General features: G+C 35.9%; 1 protein-coding gene across 21 annotated transcripts; it reads right to left on the bottom strand.

Annotated features, from left to right (window-relative positions):
• Window positions 1-12,939: 12,939 nt before the first annotated feature.
• Window positions 12,940-16,575, bottom strand: LOC132636832 (uncharacterized). Of its 21 annotated transcripts, none has more exons than XR_009581463.1 (5): window positions 16,157-16,430; window positions 14,933-15,102; window positions 13,806-13,868; window positions 13,545-13,660; window positions 12,940-13,207 (listed from the first exon to the last, which is right to left on the bottom strand). XR_009581463.1 is itself a non-coding variant. In XM_060353871.1 (4 exons), the coding sequence occupies exons 2-4, from the start codon at window positions 14,955-14,957 to the stop codon at window positions 12,974-12,976; spliced, it is 312 nt and encodes a 103-aa protein (XP_060209854.1). In that variant the 5' UTR covers window positions 14,958-15,057; window positions 16,157-16,455; the 3' UTR covers window positions 12,940-12,973. The 21 variants fall into 21 exon arrangements, 2 of the variants coding, with proteins under 2 accessions (XP_060209854.1, XP_060209855.1); XR_009581460.1 differs by having other exon boundaries at window positions 13,545-13,672; XR_009581459.1 differs by having other exon boundaries at window positions 12,940-13,188; window positions 16,157-16,426.
• Window positions 16,576-16,959: the final 384 nt, after the last annotated feature.

Below are 16,959 nucleotides of genomic sequence, written 5' to 3' on the forward strand. Positions count from 1 at the left end.
TATTTGTCTAAAACAACCTTTAAAACTTTTATTAAATAACTCTTTTAAATTTTAGTCATTTTCTCCAAATACATATAAACATTACATGTCCCGCTTCTGTTAGTTTATTTTTAACTAAACTCTTTTATGCAACTATTATTTTCTACAAGTTTTACTTTAAATAACTTTAGCAATATTTTCTTAAATATTTAAAAATTACATCTACATTTTAGCCTTAATTAATTAATTAACATAAGTCCGGTCGGTTAACCATTGTTAATGGGTCTTAAAGGATGCCTAATACCTTCCCTTTAGACTAATTGAACCCTTACCTAGAATCTTAAGTTTCGTAGACTTTACAATAATATCAACTTTAGATAACTACTTTAATAAACTTTAGGTGTCCTAAATCACCGTAAATAATTAGGTGGCGACTCCTTAAACAAAACAAAAAATAGGAATCACCAATATGTCGTACTTCTAATTTAACCCGGTTAAAATGGGGTATGACAGAGCTTCCTTTCAAATATCTGAATATCCACTTCATAGCCTCCCAGTGTTGCTTTCCCGGATTGCTCATAAATCGGCTGACAACTCCCACTGCATGTGAAATGTCTGGCCTTGTACATATCATTGCATACATAAGACTACCGATTGCAAATGCATAAGGTATCTTGTCCATCTGCTTCTTCTCATCCTCGGTTGTCGACGACTGATCCTTTGACAACCGAAAGTGTCCAGCCAAGGGAGTGTTGACTGGCTTGGCATCATGCATGTTAAACCTTTTGATAACTTTCCTCACATATTCTTCTTGTGAGAGTTTGATGCCCTCCTTGCTTCGGTCGATTCTCATCCCAAGGATTTGCTTTACAGCTCCCAAATCCTTCATTGCAAACTCTTCTGATAACCCTTTTTTCAACCGATCAATCTCCTATAGGTTTGCTCCTACGATTAGCATGTCATCGACATAGAGTAACAGTATCATGTACGAGTCTTCAAATTTCTTGAAGTAACAACAGTGATCTGCCTCGCACCTTGAAAAATCAGCTTTCTTCATAAAGCTGTCAAACTTTAAATACCACTGTCTTGGAGCCTGTTTTAGTCCGTACAGACTCTTTTGAAGTTTGCACACCAGATTCTCCTTTCCTTTGACTTTGAATCCCTCCGGTTGTCACATGTAGATTTCCTCGTCTAGATCACCGTAAAGAAATGCAGTTTTCACGTCCATCTGTTGCAGATATAGATTTTCATTTGCTACCAGTCTAAGAACAGTTCTGATAGTCACCATCTTGACTACAGGAGAGAAGATCTCCGTATAGTCGATGCCTTCTTTCTGTTGAAATCCCTTTGCAACCAGCCTTTCTTTATAACGCTTGCTTCCATTGGGTTCTTCTTTTATCCGATAAACCCATTTGTTTTGCAATGCCCTCTTATCCTTTGGCAACTCGGCTAACTCCCATGTATGATTTGTCGATAGTGAATCCATCTCATCTTTCATTGCCAGCTCCCACTTAGTCGATTCATCAACTTGCATTGCTTCTTCATAACATTCCGGCTCCCCTTTATCAGTGAGTAGAATGTAATTGAGGGATGGAGAGTACCTATGAATCGGCTTCCTGATCCTGGATGATCTACGCAATTCTGTGATTGGCGTCTGTTTATTTGTTTCAGAATCAGCACTTTCATCAGTACCTTCTCGGATTGTTTGTTCCTCTGCCTCGGCTGTACCTGGCTGCGGCTTAGGTGTCGGGAAGTCCCTCAAATCGACTATTTCCGATTCCTTGTCCTGACATTCTGAATTTTTTTTTGCAACTTGTCTTTGTACAGTACCTCTTCGTTGAAGACAACATTCCTGCTTCGGATGATCTTCCGATTTTGTTCATCCCAAAATTGGTAACCAAGCTCGGTGTCACCATAGCCAATAAAGTAACACTTCTTTGATTTTGGATCAAGCTTGCTTCTAGCCGTATCATCATTATGAACATATGATAAGCAGTCGAACACTTTCAGAAATGAAAGATTTACCTTCTTGCCACTCCAGACTTCTAAAGGGAATTCTGAAATCCAAGGGAACTGACGGTCCTCGGTTAATTAAGAAGGCCGCGGTATTGACTGCATCTGCCCAGAATGTCTTGGGCAGTCCAGAGTGTATTTTCATACTCCGAGCACGCTCGTTCAACGTTCGGTTCATTCTTTCGGCTATTCCATTTTGTTGCGGCGTTCCAGGAATAGTCTTCATCATCTTGATTCCCTTATCGGCACATTACCGTTTGAAATCACCATCAGTGTATTCTCCGCCGTTGTCGGACCTCAAACACTTCAACTTGAGGTTTGTTTCATTCTCGACCATGGCTTTCCATCTTTTGAATACACTGAACACATCGGATTTATTTTTCATAAAGTAAACCCATACCTTCCTGGTTGAATCATCAATGAAGGTCACGTAGTAGTGTGATCCTCCAAGAGAGGGCATAGTGGTAGGTCCCCACACGTCTGTGTGCACCAATTCCAGCTTCTCGACCTTCAACTCCCTGCCTGCATTTGAGAAGCTTACTCGCTTTTGGTTTCCGAGAATGCAGCTCTCACACGTATGAAGGTCCACCGTCTTCAGCTCCGGAATTAAGCCATTTGCCACCAACAGCTTCATCCCCATTTGTCGACAATGTCTTCCGTAGCAGCGTTGATTCTAGCCCCCTTATTATCCTCCTTCTTTGGCGCCCTGCAGTTCTTCTTGAGGTGACCTGGTTTTCCACAGTTCCAGCACTCAAGTGTTCGTCCTGGTCTGGATTGACCCCTACCATTCTTTGACTTCGATCTGCCCCTATTTCGGTTGTAGTTTCTGTCATAATTTCTGCTTCTGTTTTCAACATTAAAAGCATAACTCGTCGATGCCTCTCCAGAATCTGTCCTGCGCACCTCCTCAGCAAGGATACGATCCCTAACATCGTTGAACTTTAGTTTGTCACTGCCGATAGAATTACTAACCACTGCTCTCATTGGCTCCCAGCTATTTGGTAGGGATGCCAACAAAATTAGAGCTTGTACTTCATCATCGAAATCAATTTTTACCGATGACAATTGATTTACAATGGTATTGAACTCATTTATGTGTGCAGCAACATGAGCATTTTCCATCATCTTTAGATGAAATAGTTTCTTCATGAGAAATACCTTATTATTTGCTGAAGGTTTCTCATACATGTCAGACAATACCTTCATCATATTTGCGGTGGTCTTCTCCTTTGCCACGTTGTGAGCAACGTTCTTCGACAGCGTCAGCCGAATGACTCCCAGAACTTGTCTGTCGAGGAGATCCCAATCTGCTTGCTTCATCTCCTTTGGTTTCGGACTCAGAGGTTCATGAAGCTTTCTGCCATATAAATAATCTTCAATTTGCATTCTCCAGAACGCAAAATCTGTACCATCGAATTTACCGATGTCGTGCGTCGTACCATCTTCGCCTCCCATCGTTTCTAAATCACAACACAACCTGTTACTCTGATACCAGTTGTTAGGATTTTAATCCCAAATCCGACCTTTGTAAGCAGGTTCCCAGGAAAGATTGGAGGGTCACAGCTGGACCACTTAAATACCAACCTCCTTAGACAGAACCTACTTACGTCGTGATGTAAGCGAAAAATAAATAGCACACACAGATTTATAGTGGTTCACCCTCAATGTGAGAGCTACGTCCACGTTGCTGCTGCAGATCTTATTAAAGAAGAAATATTACAAGTGTTTACAACACTCAACCTCACAAATGAATCTCTCTCTAACTCTTCTCTACTTGAGTTCTTGAGTTATTTTGGCGATGTTTTCCAAATGAAGCTTAGAACTCTATTTATAAGCTTCAGAAAAATGCGTGCACAGTAAACCGCGTGCACAGTAACACCGCGTGAACAGTAGCAAACAGTAAATCGCGTTTTTATACGCGTGAACAGTACCACGCGTATTTACTATTCAACTCTGGTGGGCCCCACATGTCGGAGGGACCTACTCAACATAGATAATGGCTATTAAACATGTTACCAATATGCTTTTGGCACTGCAAAATTACACTCACTTTCTCGTCTCAATTTATTGAAGTGTCTCTTAGCCGTAATTAGATTTAAGAAAGAGATATTATCTCTTCTTTTGGTAAGGAAAATATCCTAACTCAACATTTTCCTGAATGCTCCTTGACTGATCTGTTATAAGAGGACTAATTATTGAATGTTATATTTATTGATGAACATTTTGAGTCCACCAAACAGTATAGAGAATCAGGTTCTCTACCTGTTTCTTAAGATAAAAGACAGAAAGTAAATTTGCATAAGATGTTTACGTGAAAAACTCCTTGTTCAAGGAATTGAAAACCACGATCCACTGGATTAGGATTGCAACTTTACTAATAGAGCAACTTCAGATTACAACTCTTGCAACTTAGGAATTAAACTCTTAATCCCTCAACCCTTACAATAACCTTATTGTAAGCCCTTTACAATAACTCTATTGCAAAGCTACAAATCTTGACTAACTCTAGCTAAGGAAAACAAATCAACAAAAGTTGAAATCTGTCCTACAACAACACTTCTTGAAAGTAGAGTAGGAGTACAAGTAAAGGACAAAGATTCAACAACCCTAACAACTCAAGACATCTTCAGTTTTGGGATCTGATCCCTGAGTTTGTAGCAGCTTTGTTATGGACAAGACTTGGAGAGTAGTGGCGGCTAGCACTTGACAGAAATGTATTTTCCTGATTTTCAAGTGTTAGGTTTAGCATTGTAACATGTCGTATGTATATATTGGGGAGCATGTGAGGATCATGTGACAATGGATAGGGACAATTCAGCCTTTGACTTGGCCTCTAGCAGACAGTAGCTGTGCTGCTGTGGTTCTGCCAGTCGGTACAGTACCGCCATTTTATAGCTGTAGAGTTGACTGTACGACTCACAGGGAACTTGATCGAGTACCTGGTCCCTATCTGGTTCCTCGAGATTTTGTCACATCATCAAAACACAAAATAGCATATCTTATCGTTTATCATGTGCACTTATTTTCCAAATTTTAAGAACAGAAGATAGATTTATCATGTGATCAACTTATCCTTTACACAGTACTTGAGATTTTGGAAAAGACTGTACTTGAATTTAAGCCCTCAAATGTAAATAAGAGATCGAATAGAGAAGTACATGTCTGTAAGACTTATTCTCAAATACGTAGATTGAAAAGAAAAAGAAAAAAAAAACGAATTGTCGTTTGGTTATCTAGAGTTGGTGTCGGTGAGGCAAGTGTGGCTGAGTCTCTGATATATTCCTTTTGGGGTTACTGAGATTTGATTTTATTAGGGTATTTTTGATTTAATCTTTTGTTTAAGATCAGGGGACCTAGAGAACAAATGGGTACCCCTAGACATCCTCCTTTTTTAATTTATTGGTTTCCAGATTGTTTTGAAGTTGTTTTTAAAAGGGGTAGCAAGATCATCGCAAGAAGATTGTCTAAGGGCAGTTACTTTGATTTTGATGTGGCAAATGTGGCCAGCAACAAATCAAGAAGAAAGTAACAATACATCGGGTTCTACCTTCTTAACTCTACTAATTATTTATTTATAAATTTCTACCCCTGTGATTTTCATGAAATTGTTTTCATAATATGAGGGTAGATATATGATTCACTTATATGATGATCTTCATATGCTTGTTAATTTTAGGAATAACATTGTCTTATGTGATCCGTTATTCTTACATAAAGATTATATATGAAGTTTATTTTCAAGTTGTGAGATGATATGAAATATTTTATTTATAAGGAGCATATCAATGCTTGAAAAATTATGTTTATCATTTTAAGATCGTGAGAATGAGAATGAAGTGATATAAAGTAAATTGCTTATAAAGAAAAAAATAGATATTTATACTTGAAAATTGTTATGGCATTTTGAGGTCATAAAAATGACATTTTCATGTAGACATACTTTTGGGATTTATTAAAGGTTTAAAATCTTATAAAATTTGAAGTCTTTCTTATGAGTTGTGAAGAACATAATATATATTTTGAGTGTTTCATTCCATGTCCACACTTATTAAAGAACGGTAAATATTCTCTTTTTGGATGAATCTGTTTCATGCTTAATCATGCATGTGATCAAACCGTATTGACTTTAAATAAATAGTGTTAATTTGTGATCTCATGCGTTGACATATAAAATGTGGGGGTTAATGTGTGAATAATTGTTATATTATATTTGAGACTGCTGTGTATGCTCAAATAGTTTAAATATGAGAAATTGAAATTTTGCAATGTGAGGGCTTATTACGTGATTATTTTAGTTGAAATGAAAGAAAGTTAGATGTGAGAAATATCATTAAGGCGAAAAACTTCATTTCAACTGAAAATATATCAAGAAACATATATTTCTTGATAGCCCTCTATGTGATGGTATGGCTTGTAGAATGGTTTGAGATTTAATCAATATTACCATTATTGAAAAGTCTATTCTAATTATTTGTTTTTCTATGTAATTATCGAATTGCTATTGCAAAATTCAAAGTGGAGGAGACATCCAAGCTTGAGGCAGAAAGCAATTATGAGTGACTAAAATTATTAGAGTAATCGTATTGGAGTGCACTTCATCTGTTACACCTCGAAAATTTTCGCGTCCTTTGCGTCGTAAGTAAACTAACGTAAGCTTGGAGAGGTCATGGAACCATTATAAGGTTAAGGAAAACCTTTAACAAGTGCTAAGCAAGTGTCTAAAGATTCCGGGATCAAGCGAATCGAAGAAATTAAGTTTATCGAAATTTTGGAAAAACTTGGCAGAGTTTTGGACAGGAAATTCTGGTCCAACTGGAGAGAGGTATATCTCCTAGAATATGAGTAGTTATGGAATGCATAACCTATGTAAATTGAAGTTCAGAGAGTTTTCTTTCCAATGCAACTGACAGATCGCAAATTCAAGGTGCATGGTGGAAGATACGGGCCGTACAAAATTGTACGATTCCTCTGATGCAACTCGACGGTCCGTCGAAGTAAACCGTCGAATTGAGGCGGTGGAAATTATTTCTTTGCTATAAATAGAAAGGGGCCACGACTTGGGTTCATTTTATCACCAAAAACAGATCCTTCTAGACCCTATAAGCTCCCTCAAACACTCCAAATCATTCCAAGCCATCACAAGAGAAGATCAAGCTTTAAATCCGCAACTAATTTATAAAAAGTGATTGTTCTTGTTTATACTTAGAGTTGTGATGAACTTGGTCTTGAAACAAGTTGTGTGAGTTGAAGTTCTTCAAGTATAGGGTATGTTCTTCATCTTGTTTCTTATGTTGAGTTGATTTGAAGGTTAAACAAGTCTTATAAGTAAAATAGTTATGGAAGAAAGATCATAAAGTATTATGTGGTGGTTGTCGGCTATGGATGGAATTCGAAAGGAACTTTTGGGTGGATTTGAATCTATTTTGAAAGTAATATCTTGATTATGTTATTGTTGACATTGTTATTGATGTTTAGGTGTTGTTTGGAGGATTGGTGGAAGTAGAAGATATAAAGGAAATGTTGTCTGATTTTCAGTTGCTCATTTATTAGTCTAGTTTGATCTTATGAGAGTTTCAATGGCTTGACCTTGGTATGAATTATCTTCAATGTATATTTGTAAGTTCGGGAGGATAAGCGTTAAGTAGCTAAGGAGACGACAAGGTATGTTAAGGCAGTCCCTTTCTTTCTTAAGGCATGATTCCATTGCTTCGAGCGTATACAAAGTGTGTCCATAATGATTCTTCTCTTAGAAATATTAGAAGCATATGCTCTTGATGTTCTTATGATATTGTTGATCCTTATCTCATGATTATTGGTTATTGATCTCATATTATGGTTATTGATATTATTATTGATGTTGATCTCATCTAATGATTATTGTTCGTTCAAGGTGAGATATGCTCATGATGATAGATCCATAATGGTAATCGGAGGTTTACCGAACTTACATCACTCCAATAGAGTCATAGCTTTTCTTTGGGCTCTTATGCATGCTTTATTTTATATATATATATATATATATATATATATATATATATATATATATATATATATATATATATATATATATATATATATATATATATATATATATATATGTATGTATGTATTTTCTCACACCGAGTCGCGCTATAGTCGGCCGGGTACGACACCTATTGTGCACACCACTGCAGTTGGATACGGATAACATCGAGCCTATTATGGCCGGGTACGGATAACACTGAGCCTATTATGGTCGGGTATGGATGACACCGAGCTTATATGGCCGGGTACGGTATTATATGTATATGTATGAAAATGTTTTTTTTAAAAGGTAAGCATGCATGACATCCGCCTTAAGAGGCATTCAGAGGTACAAGTTTATCTCTCTTATCTTATGTTATCTGCAAATTTTCATTATATTGTTATTCATGTCTTACATACTCAGTACATTATTCGTACTGACGTCCTTTTGTTCGTGGACGCTGCGTTTATGCCCGCAAGTAGATAGGGAGAAGGTTCAGACACATAGGCTGACTTCTCCTCGGTTGTACAGGAGCACTCCACTTGTTCCGGAGTTGCAATCCAGTTGGTATGATCCTTTTTTGTGTATAGATGGGTATGACGAGGTCTTATCCCGTCCTTATTATGTTATGCACCCCAGTAGAGGCTCATAGACAGATATGCACAGTCAGATATTCCATGACCTTCTTGGTCTATGTTTTATTTTATCATCGTTTTGAATTGATAGCCTTGCCGGCATGTGCACTTGGATCAGCTTGATGATGTATGTATATTATCTTCTGGACTTGTGTCCCATACAGTTTATGATATTTATGAGTTAGCATGATGGCCCACTCAGGTACAGATATGAGATGCATGTACGTGTTGTGGTGCTCAGTAGGTTAGCTCCGAGTGTCCGTCATGACCCTCTGGTTGGGTCGTGACATCGTCAATACATATTGTGAATAACAAATAGAAAGAACTTGCATAAAGTTGTAGTTCTCAAAAGAAATGGGAGTAAAGCCCTTAATTTGTAATTACAAATGGTGGCAACCCAACCTTACTGATTGGAGATCCCATGACGAAGGTTCAATGTGGTAACAACAAGCTGCCCAGTAATTGGAGAAGTACCATAACTTATATTTTTATCTTAGTCCCTTCATGAGTGATTAATTATCATGGTGCTTGATGTAACGGTTAGAAAGAGTAGTGCTTGATGTAACGGTTAGAAAGAGTACATACTCTGAATGAATTCAGAGCAAATGATGCTGGATATGATTTTGTTACACATATCCTTGAAGAGTTCCCCTATTCGAGTGTGGTTGTGAGGCTGCAACTTATGAGATTGGATTTTTCTCTAGAGCACTCGAAGCGCAAGGCTGTTAATGTACAACCTCGTTTATGAACTCGATAAAAATCTCATATAATGTGTATGTTGATTTGAAGATCGGGCTAAAGGGTCCTAGTTCAAGATTTAAGTTCACTATGGTCCTTCCGGTTGGATTTTATCATACTAAGTGAAGTTCAAGTCCACAAGACACCTTTACTGACATCATTATAAAAGACTGTTTTGTGTTCTTTGAATTCTTGAATCATGTGGGGGATTGTTAGAATTTATTTTAGATGTGTTCAAAATTTAAACACACCTTTGAAAAGACGCAATATATTATGAAGAGGTGTTACCCATTCTTTAAAGGACGCACCTATTCATTGTGAGAAAGTGTCATCCAATCTTAAGGGTTGCATCCTTTTTTTGAAAAGGTGCGTTAGTTGTTTTCTACACCTTATAAACAATAGGCATGCTGTAGATTTTCAGCACTAAGAAAATATTTCAGACTTAGAAAAAAATCCTGCAACATAAAATTCTACATCGTACCTTTTCATTTCTACTAAAGTCGTTGAGAGATTAAAAGAGTTCTCCCGAAACTTCTATTTGAGTGCACATTAGAGGATTCCTGAGTGGTTCACTATATCTTGAGAGTAGAACGTTACTTTGTTATTTGCACCGGGGTAGCGACGGAAATATACTCTGAAGACAGTGCCATCCATATATAGCGTGCCTTGAACCGGGTTTTCCAATTTCAACTATGTCTTATCTTTATTGTTCTTACCATATTTTATTTTTCTATTGTTTTTTTTCTTAACATGGTCAACTCCAATATTTTTCTAACAGAACCTTCATAGTATACTTTTCTACGACAAAAAACAGATTAATCAGATCAATAAATTCCGAAAAATAGATGCTTGAAGAAAAAAGGGAAGAAAAAGTTTAATCAACGCCGTTATGCTCATTACCAAACTTGTTGAAGAGACAAAATATAACCAAGGTATATCTTTTTAATCAGAGGTTGAATCGATCATTAGAAGAAGAATTAGGCTAAAAATTAGGATACACTCTGGGAAAATCAAACTTCCATCGAAGAGAAGCAAATTAAAGGCTTTCATAAAAATTCTCGTAGAATCGACAATGAAGTTTTCATTCTGTACATGCCAGATCATGAATTAGTAACCGCTTCCAATTTCCAAAAAAATCCCAATTGTGTCGAACTTTCCATTTTTGGAATAGTTACGGAATCTCCATGAATAGGATCAAACATTATTCCATGGTATTTACATGAGGTTCCTCTTTAGGAAAATCCCCGCGAGGGCTTAGTTGATCCATGATTTAGGTTTCATCTTTCATTTCTTTTTTGTTTGTTTCGAGAAATCTATCGATTGGGGCAGCAGAAACTGATGAAACAGAACACTGTTTGAAGTTTAGTTAACAAAAAGTCCTTTATTATTAGACTAGAGGGGAATAGCTCGTGCTCATCCAACACTTTCTTACTGTAGAACTGGTGATTCAGCATAAGTGATGATCCACTATTGCTCCATCCGATGTTTGACCAAGTATATAGCAAATTAAAGAAAAGGAAAAATACATAAATTATTGCTTAAATTTATCTATAAAAATTATTTACACAATTTTATTTTTACGCGTTCTTACTTTTTATTGTTATTTGGAGTAAAACTAATTACCCTTGAGTGATGATGTGATGCTAAAAATGTAAATAATTTTGTTTTCTATTGAACCGGTCTTTCATGTTATGCTATAATATTTGTTTCCTGTAACAATATGTCGCTATAGAGCCAAAAAATATCGAGACAAATGATGTTGTTATAGGAAAATTGGAGTGTAGTTTCTTTGCCCGGCGTGAATGGCATGAAAAATGCAAAAAAGGAACTAAATTAGCTAGATGTCATCTTTTCAATATTTGTATATAACAATAAGTTTAGGGGACAACTTCTATATTTTCCCTAAAGAAAAGAAAGATTGTCAGTATGCTAATTGCTAAATTATCCATTCTGTTTTTTGTGGCTGTGGGGTGACAAATCAAATATGTAATTGAACTATCAGAAACGTTCATGTCACTCGTTAATAGCTGGGTTCGTTTATGCTATCGCCGTTACACATCTAGCTCATTCGTGCCATTAACCTCTTACAGCCCACACATTTTTAAATACCAGATTTGCCACGTGTCATCCAATTAAACCATCCATGTCATTTAATCTATTCCCTCTATTTTAACCCATTTCATTTATTTTTAACCCGATCCACATTATAACCTGACCCGAATCTCATTTTAACTCAACCCCTAATGATCTTCTTCCATTAATTTCTCAATCTTCCCCTTTTTTTCTTCATTTCCCAATTTCAAGTCTTTCCCTTTTGTTTTAGCTGGAGCCTCTTAGCTTGTAATAGTTGTCTATGAGTATTCAATCAAGGAATCTATTCTAGTTAAAATGCCAACATCCAACATTTTAAAGTGCTAAATGCTTTGCAGTCATTTGGTGAATAATAGCAATAAATTATTAAAACAAACAATAAAGTTGCACACAGGAACATAAAGCTATAGCTATATAGACGAAAAAAAAGATAGCACCAGTAAGGTCTAATAAAACTGGGCTGAATCAAATTAAATATACACATTTCATTATAGTGGACTATCACTTCTTCTCAAAGATCAAGCTGTAGTTCCTGTCCTGGCGAGAACTGGAAGGAGTAAATATGTGATAGAACGACAATTTTTATTTTACAAGTATTACTGAAGGACTTTCTACTAGGTACATATTATGTCTTCCACTTGTACAATTACTAATTCTTAGTCCTACTTCTTAACTACTCCTAAGTTCAACATTTTTTGAGATTTTTGTGTCTTAGATCTGAAGATTTCTTTGTTGAAACAATAAACTGTTGGGTTTAATTAATAGGTTGAATGCGAAATGGAGGGAAATTGAGTTGTAGAAGTTGGGTATTCCTTCTTAAGAGGACAGTAACCCTCCCGATCTTGCTTCTCTCTTGCTTTATGAAATAAGCATTTGTCCCTCATTAGTAGTGGAAAGAAAAGTTCTTCTAATTAAAAGTAAAAGCACTCCTATTTATTGTTAAAGGATTAAGAAGAGGGTCTCCCCTCGCATTGTCATTGTCGCTCGGATTTGGTCAAATGATTTGATTGATAATCTTTTTGGACCAAATTTTCTTTAATTTTAATTAATTAAATTATCTAGATCCTGGTGACTGTTTTGAAGGGTTGCAAACCCTTCAGAAACGACCTTCAAAGCTTCTTCTTCTGCTGCACAAATAAATTCTAGTGTAATTTACTGCCGTTGAGTGGTTAGCTGACACCGTGATTTTAGGTACCAATACACCGGTGAGTAAGATCGTTCTATCCTGGGAGGATATATTCCATTAACTTCGGGTACTTGAGGGGAATAATTTCCTTAAGGACACATTGTGCATTCAGTGAACTCGATTTTCTTCCTTAAAAATATTTTTCGGATGTTGTTTTGATATTTTCTAGTTTCTGGTTTATACTTTCTGCTTTTACAAAGTTTACTGTTTTCTGGAATTTTTACAAAGTTACTGTTTCAAAATATTTTCGTAATATAGATTAATAACATAAACTGTACGGATCATGTAATCCATTCTCGATTCTTTTTGTCTGAACCAAACTATTGGTCAAATAATGAGGTACCTGACAAAAAGTACATAGACGGTTAGGGCCAGAATAATGCACCCCGAGAAGTTAGCACTATGATCAAAACTGTTATGACAGCCAAATCCCAAAATGCTAGATGTCTTAGGAGCGTTTGTCACCATTGGCGATGCTGAAGTGCAACGCAAGGAAGGCAAAAGCTTTGGGCAAACACATGAAAACATTGAGAGTCTTAAAACTGCGAAGAATGTTTATATCTGCATGTTAGTTTTACATAATAGAATCATTGAGACAGTATATAATTAAACTTCATACCAGCAACATTTATAGAAGTGAAAATTAAGAACAATAGTAGTACAATTAGCATGCAGGGAATTGGAAAAAGCCATATTGATGTGAACTCGTTAGTAATCTTTTTCTTTACTAATGAAATTAGGATAAGGAGCTGAACTTGGTCTTTTATTACTTCAAGGATGACAGTATCAACCGTCAATAGAAGGCCACAACCACCAAAAGTTCTAATTGTATTTGCTGTTATTTTTGTTATATATATGAATCTGACGCAAGATGGTCAATTAGAAGGTATCAGTTTACCTCTTTACGAACTTTCACTCTCGTTCGATGACAATTTTAAAGGTACTGAAACTTGCCTTTAGCAGCTGCATAGACTCTCATTGTTCGCTGGCTCCAAGTTAAGCACCATCCTTCCTCTACAACATCCACTTTCAGAAACATCAAATTTCAAAAGTCGGTATGCTATATCATAAACTTAAGCTCATACATATAATAAAAGCTTTGAAACATACAAAGACATCTAAAAATGAAATTTGTACTTTTTAAAGTTATTACACATACATGGATAATCTCAATTGTTGGTACATCCTTCATTCGGTGAATATAATTTCGTTCCTTAGGAATCTACATATAGGAAAGAACACCATCAGTCCAAATTATTGAAACTATAGTAAAATGATGTTTGAAGCCACTACTCTAGGAAAAAAAAAAGAAAAAAAATCCTCTAGTTCCACAATCAAATGTCCTAGTTCCAATTTCCCTTGCAGTCTAAATACAATTTGCATAACCAACAATCAATTATCCAACAACACAATGGTAAATACCTCTTTAATTATCTGAAGATATTGTGGATCTAGATTTACCTTTGGATCCTGCTTGAGGTTAGCTTTTGCTCCAGTTTCACATTCATGTAGGGAGTCTTATTTATGCATGAATCACCATTCGGTCACTTTACCTAAAAGTTACTGCCTTTTTATAGCCTAGAAAAATCTTTCTTCCTCCTAGTATTTTCATGTGCATAAGAGGATTTTTTCCAAGAGCTTCAAGTTTTACTTGTTGATGGCCTTCAAATGAGTTTGCATAATCCATTTACTGTGTATATTTAGACAGAAATGTATGGAAGAACAAATGGTCTTAAAATGAATCAAACCTTGATAAATTATAGTTCACAAAGTTTGAGTGATTACAGGCTTAGAATTAAAAAACAGACCTGATAATTATATATTCATCTCCGCAATTTTTCCCACAGACCTAACTTACTGGTCAATCTTAATTAGATCAATGCAAGTAATTTCAATAAGTTGCCTTTTAATAGTAGAACTACAGTATCATATGCATGCCAAAAAAATTCTACCGCACAAGCAGTGGCGGAGCCAGGATTTTCATCCAGAAGGTTCAAAAATTCTAAAAGGTAAATACACGAAGAAGTCAGGGGGTTCAACATCTACTATATATACATAACAAAATAATTTTAACTTTAAAAATACACTATAATTTTTCGCCGAGGGGGTTCGGATGAACCCCCTGGAGCCAATGTGGCTCCGCCCCTACGCACAAGGTAGCCTAATTAGACTCTTCATTGCATCAACTTTTTAAAAATTCACAACATTTATAATTAAGCATGCATTTTATGCTAAGGGCAAGGCACAATGAGAAATTGAAAAGAACTAACGACGCATTACATTTACCATGAAAGTTGAAAGTGATATCCATTTACAGTAACTTCTTCTTTGTATTTTCTCCTCCGTCTCCTCTTCCTTTGGCTTGCATTTTTTTTTTTTTTCATTTTCTTCTTGTGGCGGCTGCACCTTGGCTTTAAAGTAGCAGTCAATGCCCCTTATTGGGTGCCTACCTTTTACTTCACAATTCACATAATTTATAGCTAAATTTCCGTCAGTACTTCTCATAGATATGTACCAGGGTATATAAATTCAAACACGCATGTGAAAATAAGTAAGAAACAATCCAAACGAAAAGGGGGTGATCCAATATGGGCAAGCCTTTACATACCAAATGATCAAGAACTTGTAAGGGTATAACTCACACAATCAGCCACATACAGTTTTTTGGATTCTTTCCAGTTTCAAATTAAGAAATAAAGTCTTTTGAAAGGGTATAATCCAAAAAGAGGTTAGCATATTCTGTCTTCTCAATGATTTCCGTCATCACACCTTTAACTTCTTGAAACCCGAGACTTTAACTTCCTCTGTATGATCCACAGTATTCCATTTGCTCCTTAGGTTTGCATCTGCTGTTATTTCTATGGTGAAGGCAGTTTGCACTCTCAATACCCTCAATCATAGAGGAGGAGGAAGTAGAGAATAACTATCCAAAGTTTCTACTCTTATAATCTGCTTGTCAAGAGATTATGATAAATGACACAAAATAATTGTTGTACATTTCTCTATAATGTATTTCTTGGTCCTACATATCCTATTCTGTGAGATCAATAAATACCCCTCTATGTGTAGAAAGTGAGGGTAAAAAATGACTTAAACTCCTGTCAAGAAAAGAAAGCATAGAAGCAGTGCATCCAAAACAACTTTATTGACAATTGTAAGACACCTCATTCAAAAAAAATGCCTAGCAAACATGTGCATTATTCTATTAATGAGTCCTCACTGGTCACTTCACTTTTCTTTTATCTTTGAAGGCTGAACATCTAGAAGGTATACAAATCGGCCAGAAGAGCATCATATGCAGAAATACTAAATAGACCAAGAAGGAGGCCAAAAATTAGAGTTGAATCTGACAGGAAGGAGTAGTAGAGGGAAGGCAACCACCAAAAGTGGAGTTCCATAGAAAGAAGGAGACAAATATAAGCAGAGAACCAAAAATCGAAGGGTGACCAAAAAGAAGAGGTAAATAATATATTCTTACATATTCATACAATGAAATAAAAGGGAACTAACCTCTGCTGCAAATTGTTTTTTTCTAGAATACTCCTCTTGAATGTAGATCAGTTGAAATAAAATTTGAATGGAGAAAGCAAGATATGGATTTCTTCTTCGATTTTGACAGAGTCAGTGGATCCAAAACTATGCTGAGCACACGTCTCTTCCACTGTAAGCATAAGCATGAGAAGAAGGGAGAAAGTTTAGAATGGTATGAAAGCTGATGGAAATGAGTGGATTACAGATCAGTTATTCCAAAACTAACATATCAAAAAGCCAAAAACACCCATTAGTAAATATGGTATTCCCAAAGTATCCTTGTTCGTCCATGTTCGCCCCACCCAACTATGGTTTATATATATTACTAGCAAATTATGCTTGCGCGATACACGGGGCCCAACATGATTAATTTGGTTACTCAATTTAGTTAGTCTTTATGATTTATATATTTTGTAAAGTATAATGGGATTCTCTTTAGTGAGTCTTCATATTTTTTTCTTTTCCTCTTATTTTTCTCCTTAATTTCTCAATTGTTGTTAAAATTTGTCCTATTTTAATTATGTCCGCTACTTTTTATATTTAGTAAGTTGACAATTCAAATATCCTACACGTCAAGTTTATAATCACAAGATTCAAAGGATATTTTATTACATAATACACATTTTTAATTTAGAACCACAAGATTCAAAAGTCTATCTTTATTTCTTAAACTCCGAGTATATGCCAAATGAAAGAAATGAAAAGACAATTGAGACATTGCCGACACGTGGGGACCTAAAAAGTAAACACACAAGAGGTAGTATTAATGTTAAACTTTTGAA

The sequence above is a fragment of the Lycium barbarum genome, chromosome 4 (assembly GCF_019175385.1).
Source record: "Lycium barbarum isolate Lr01 chromosome 4, ASM1917538v2, whole genome shotgun sequence".
In the NCBI taxonomy this organism is placed as follows: Eukaryota; Viridiplantae; Streptophyta; class Magnoliopsida; order Solanales; family Solanaceae; genus Lycium; species Lycium barbarum.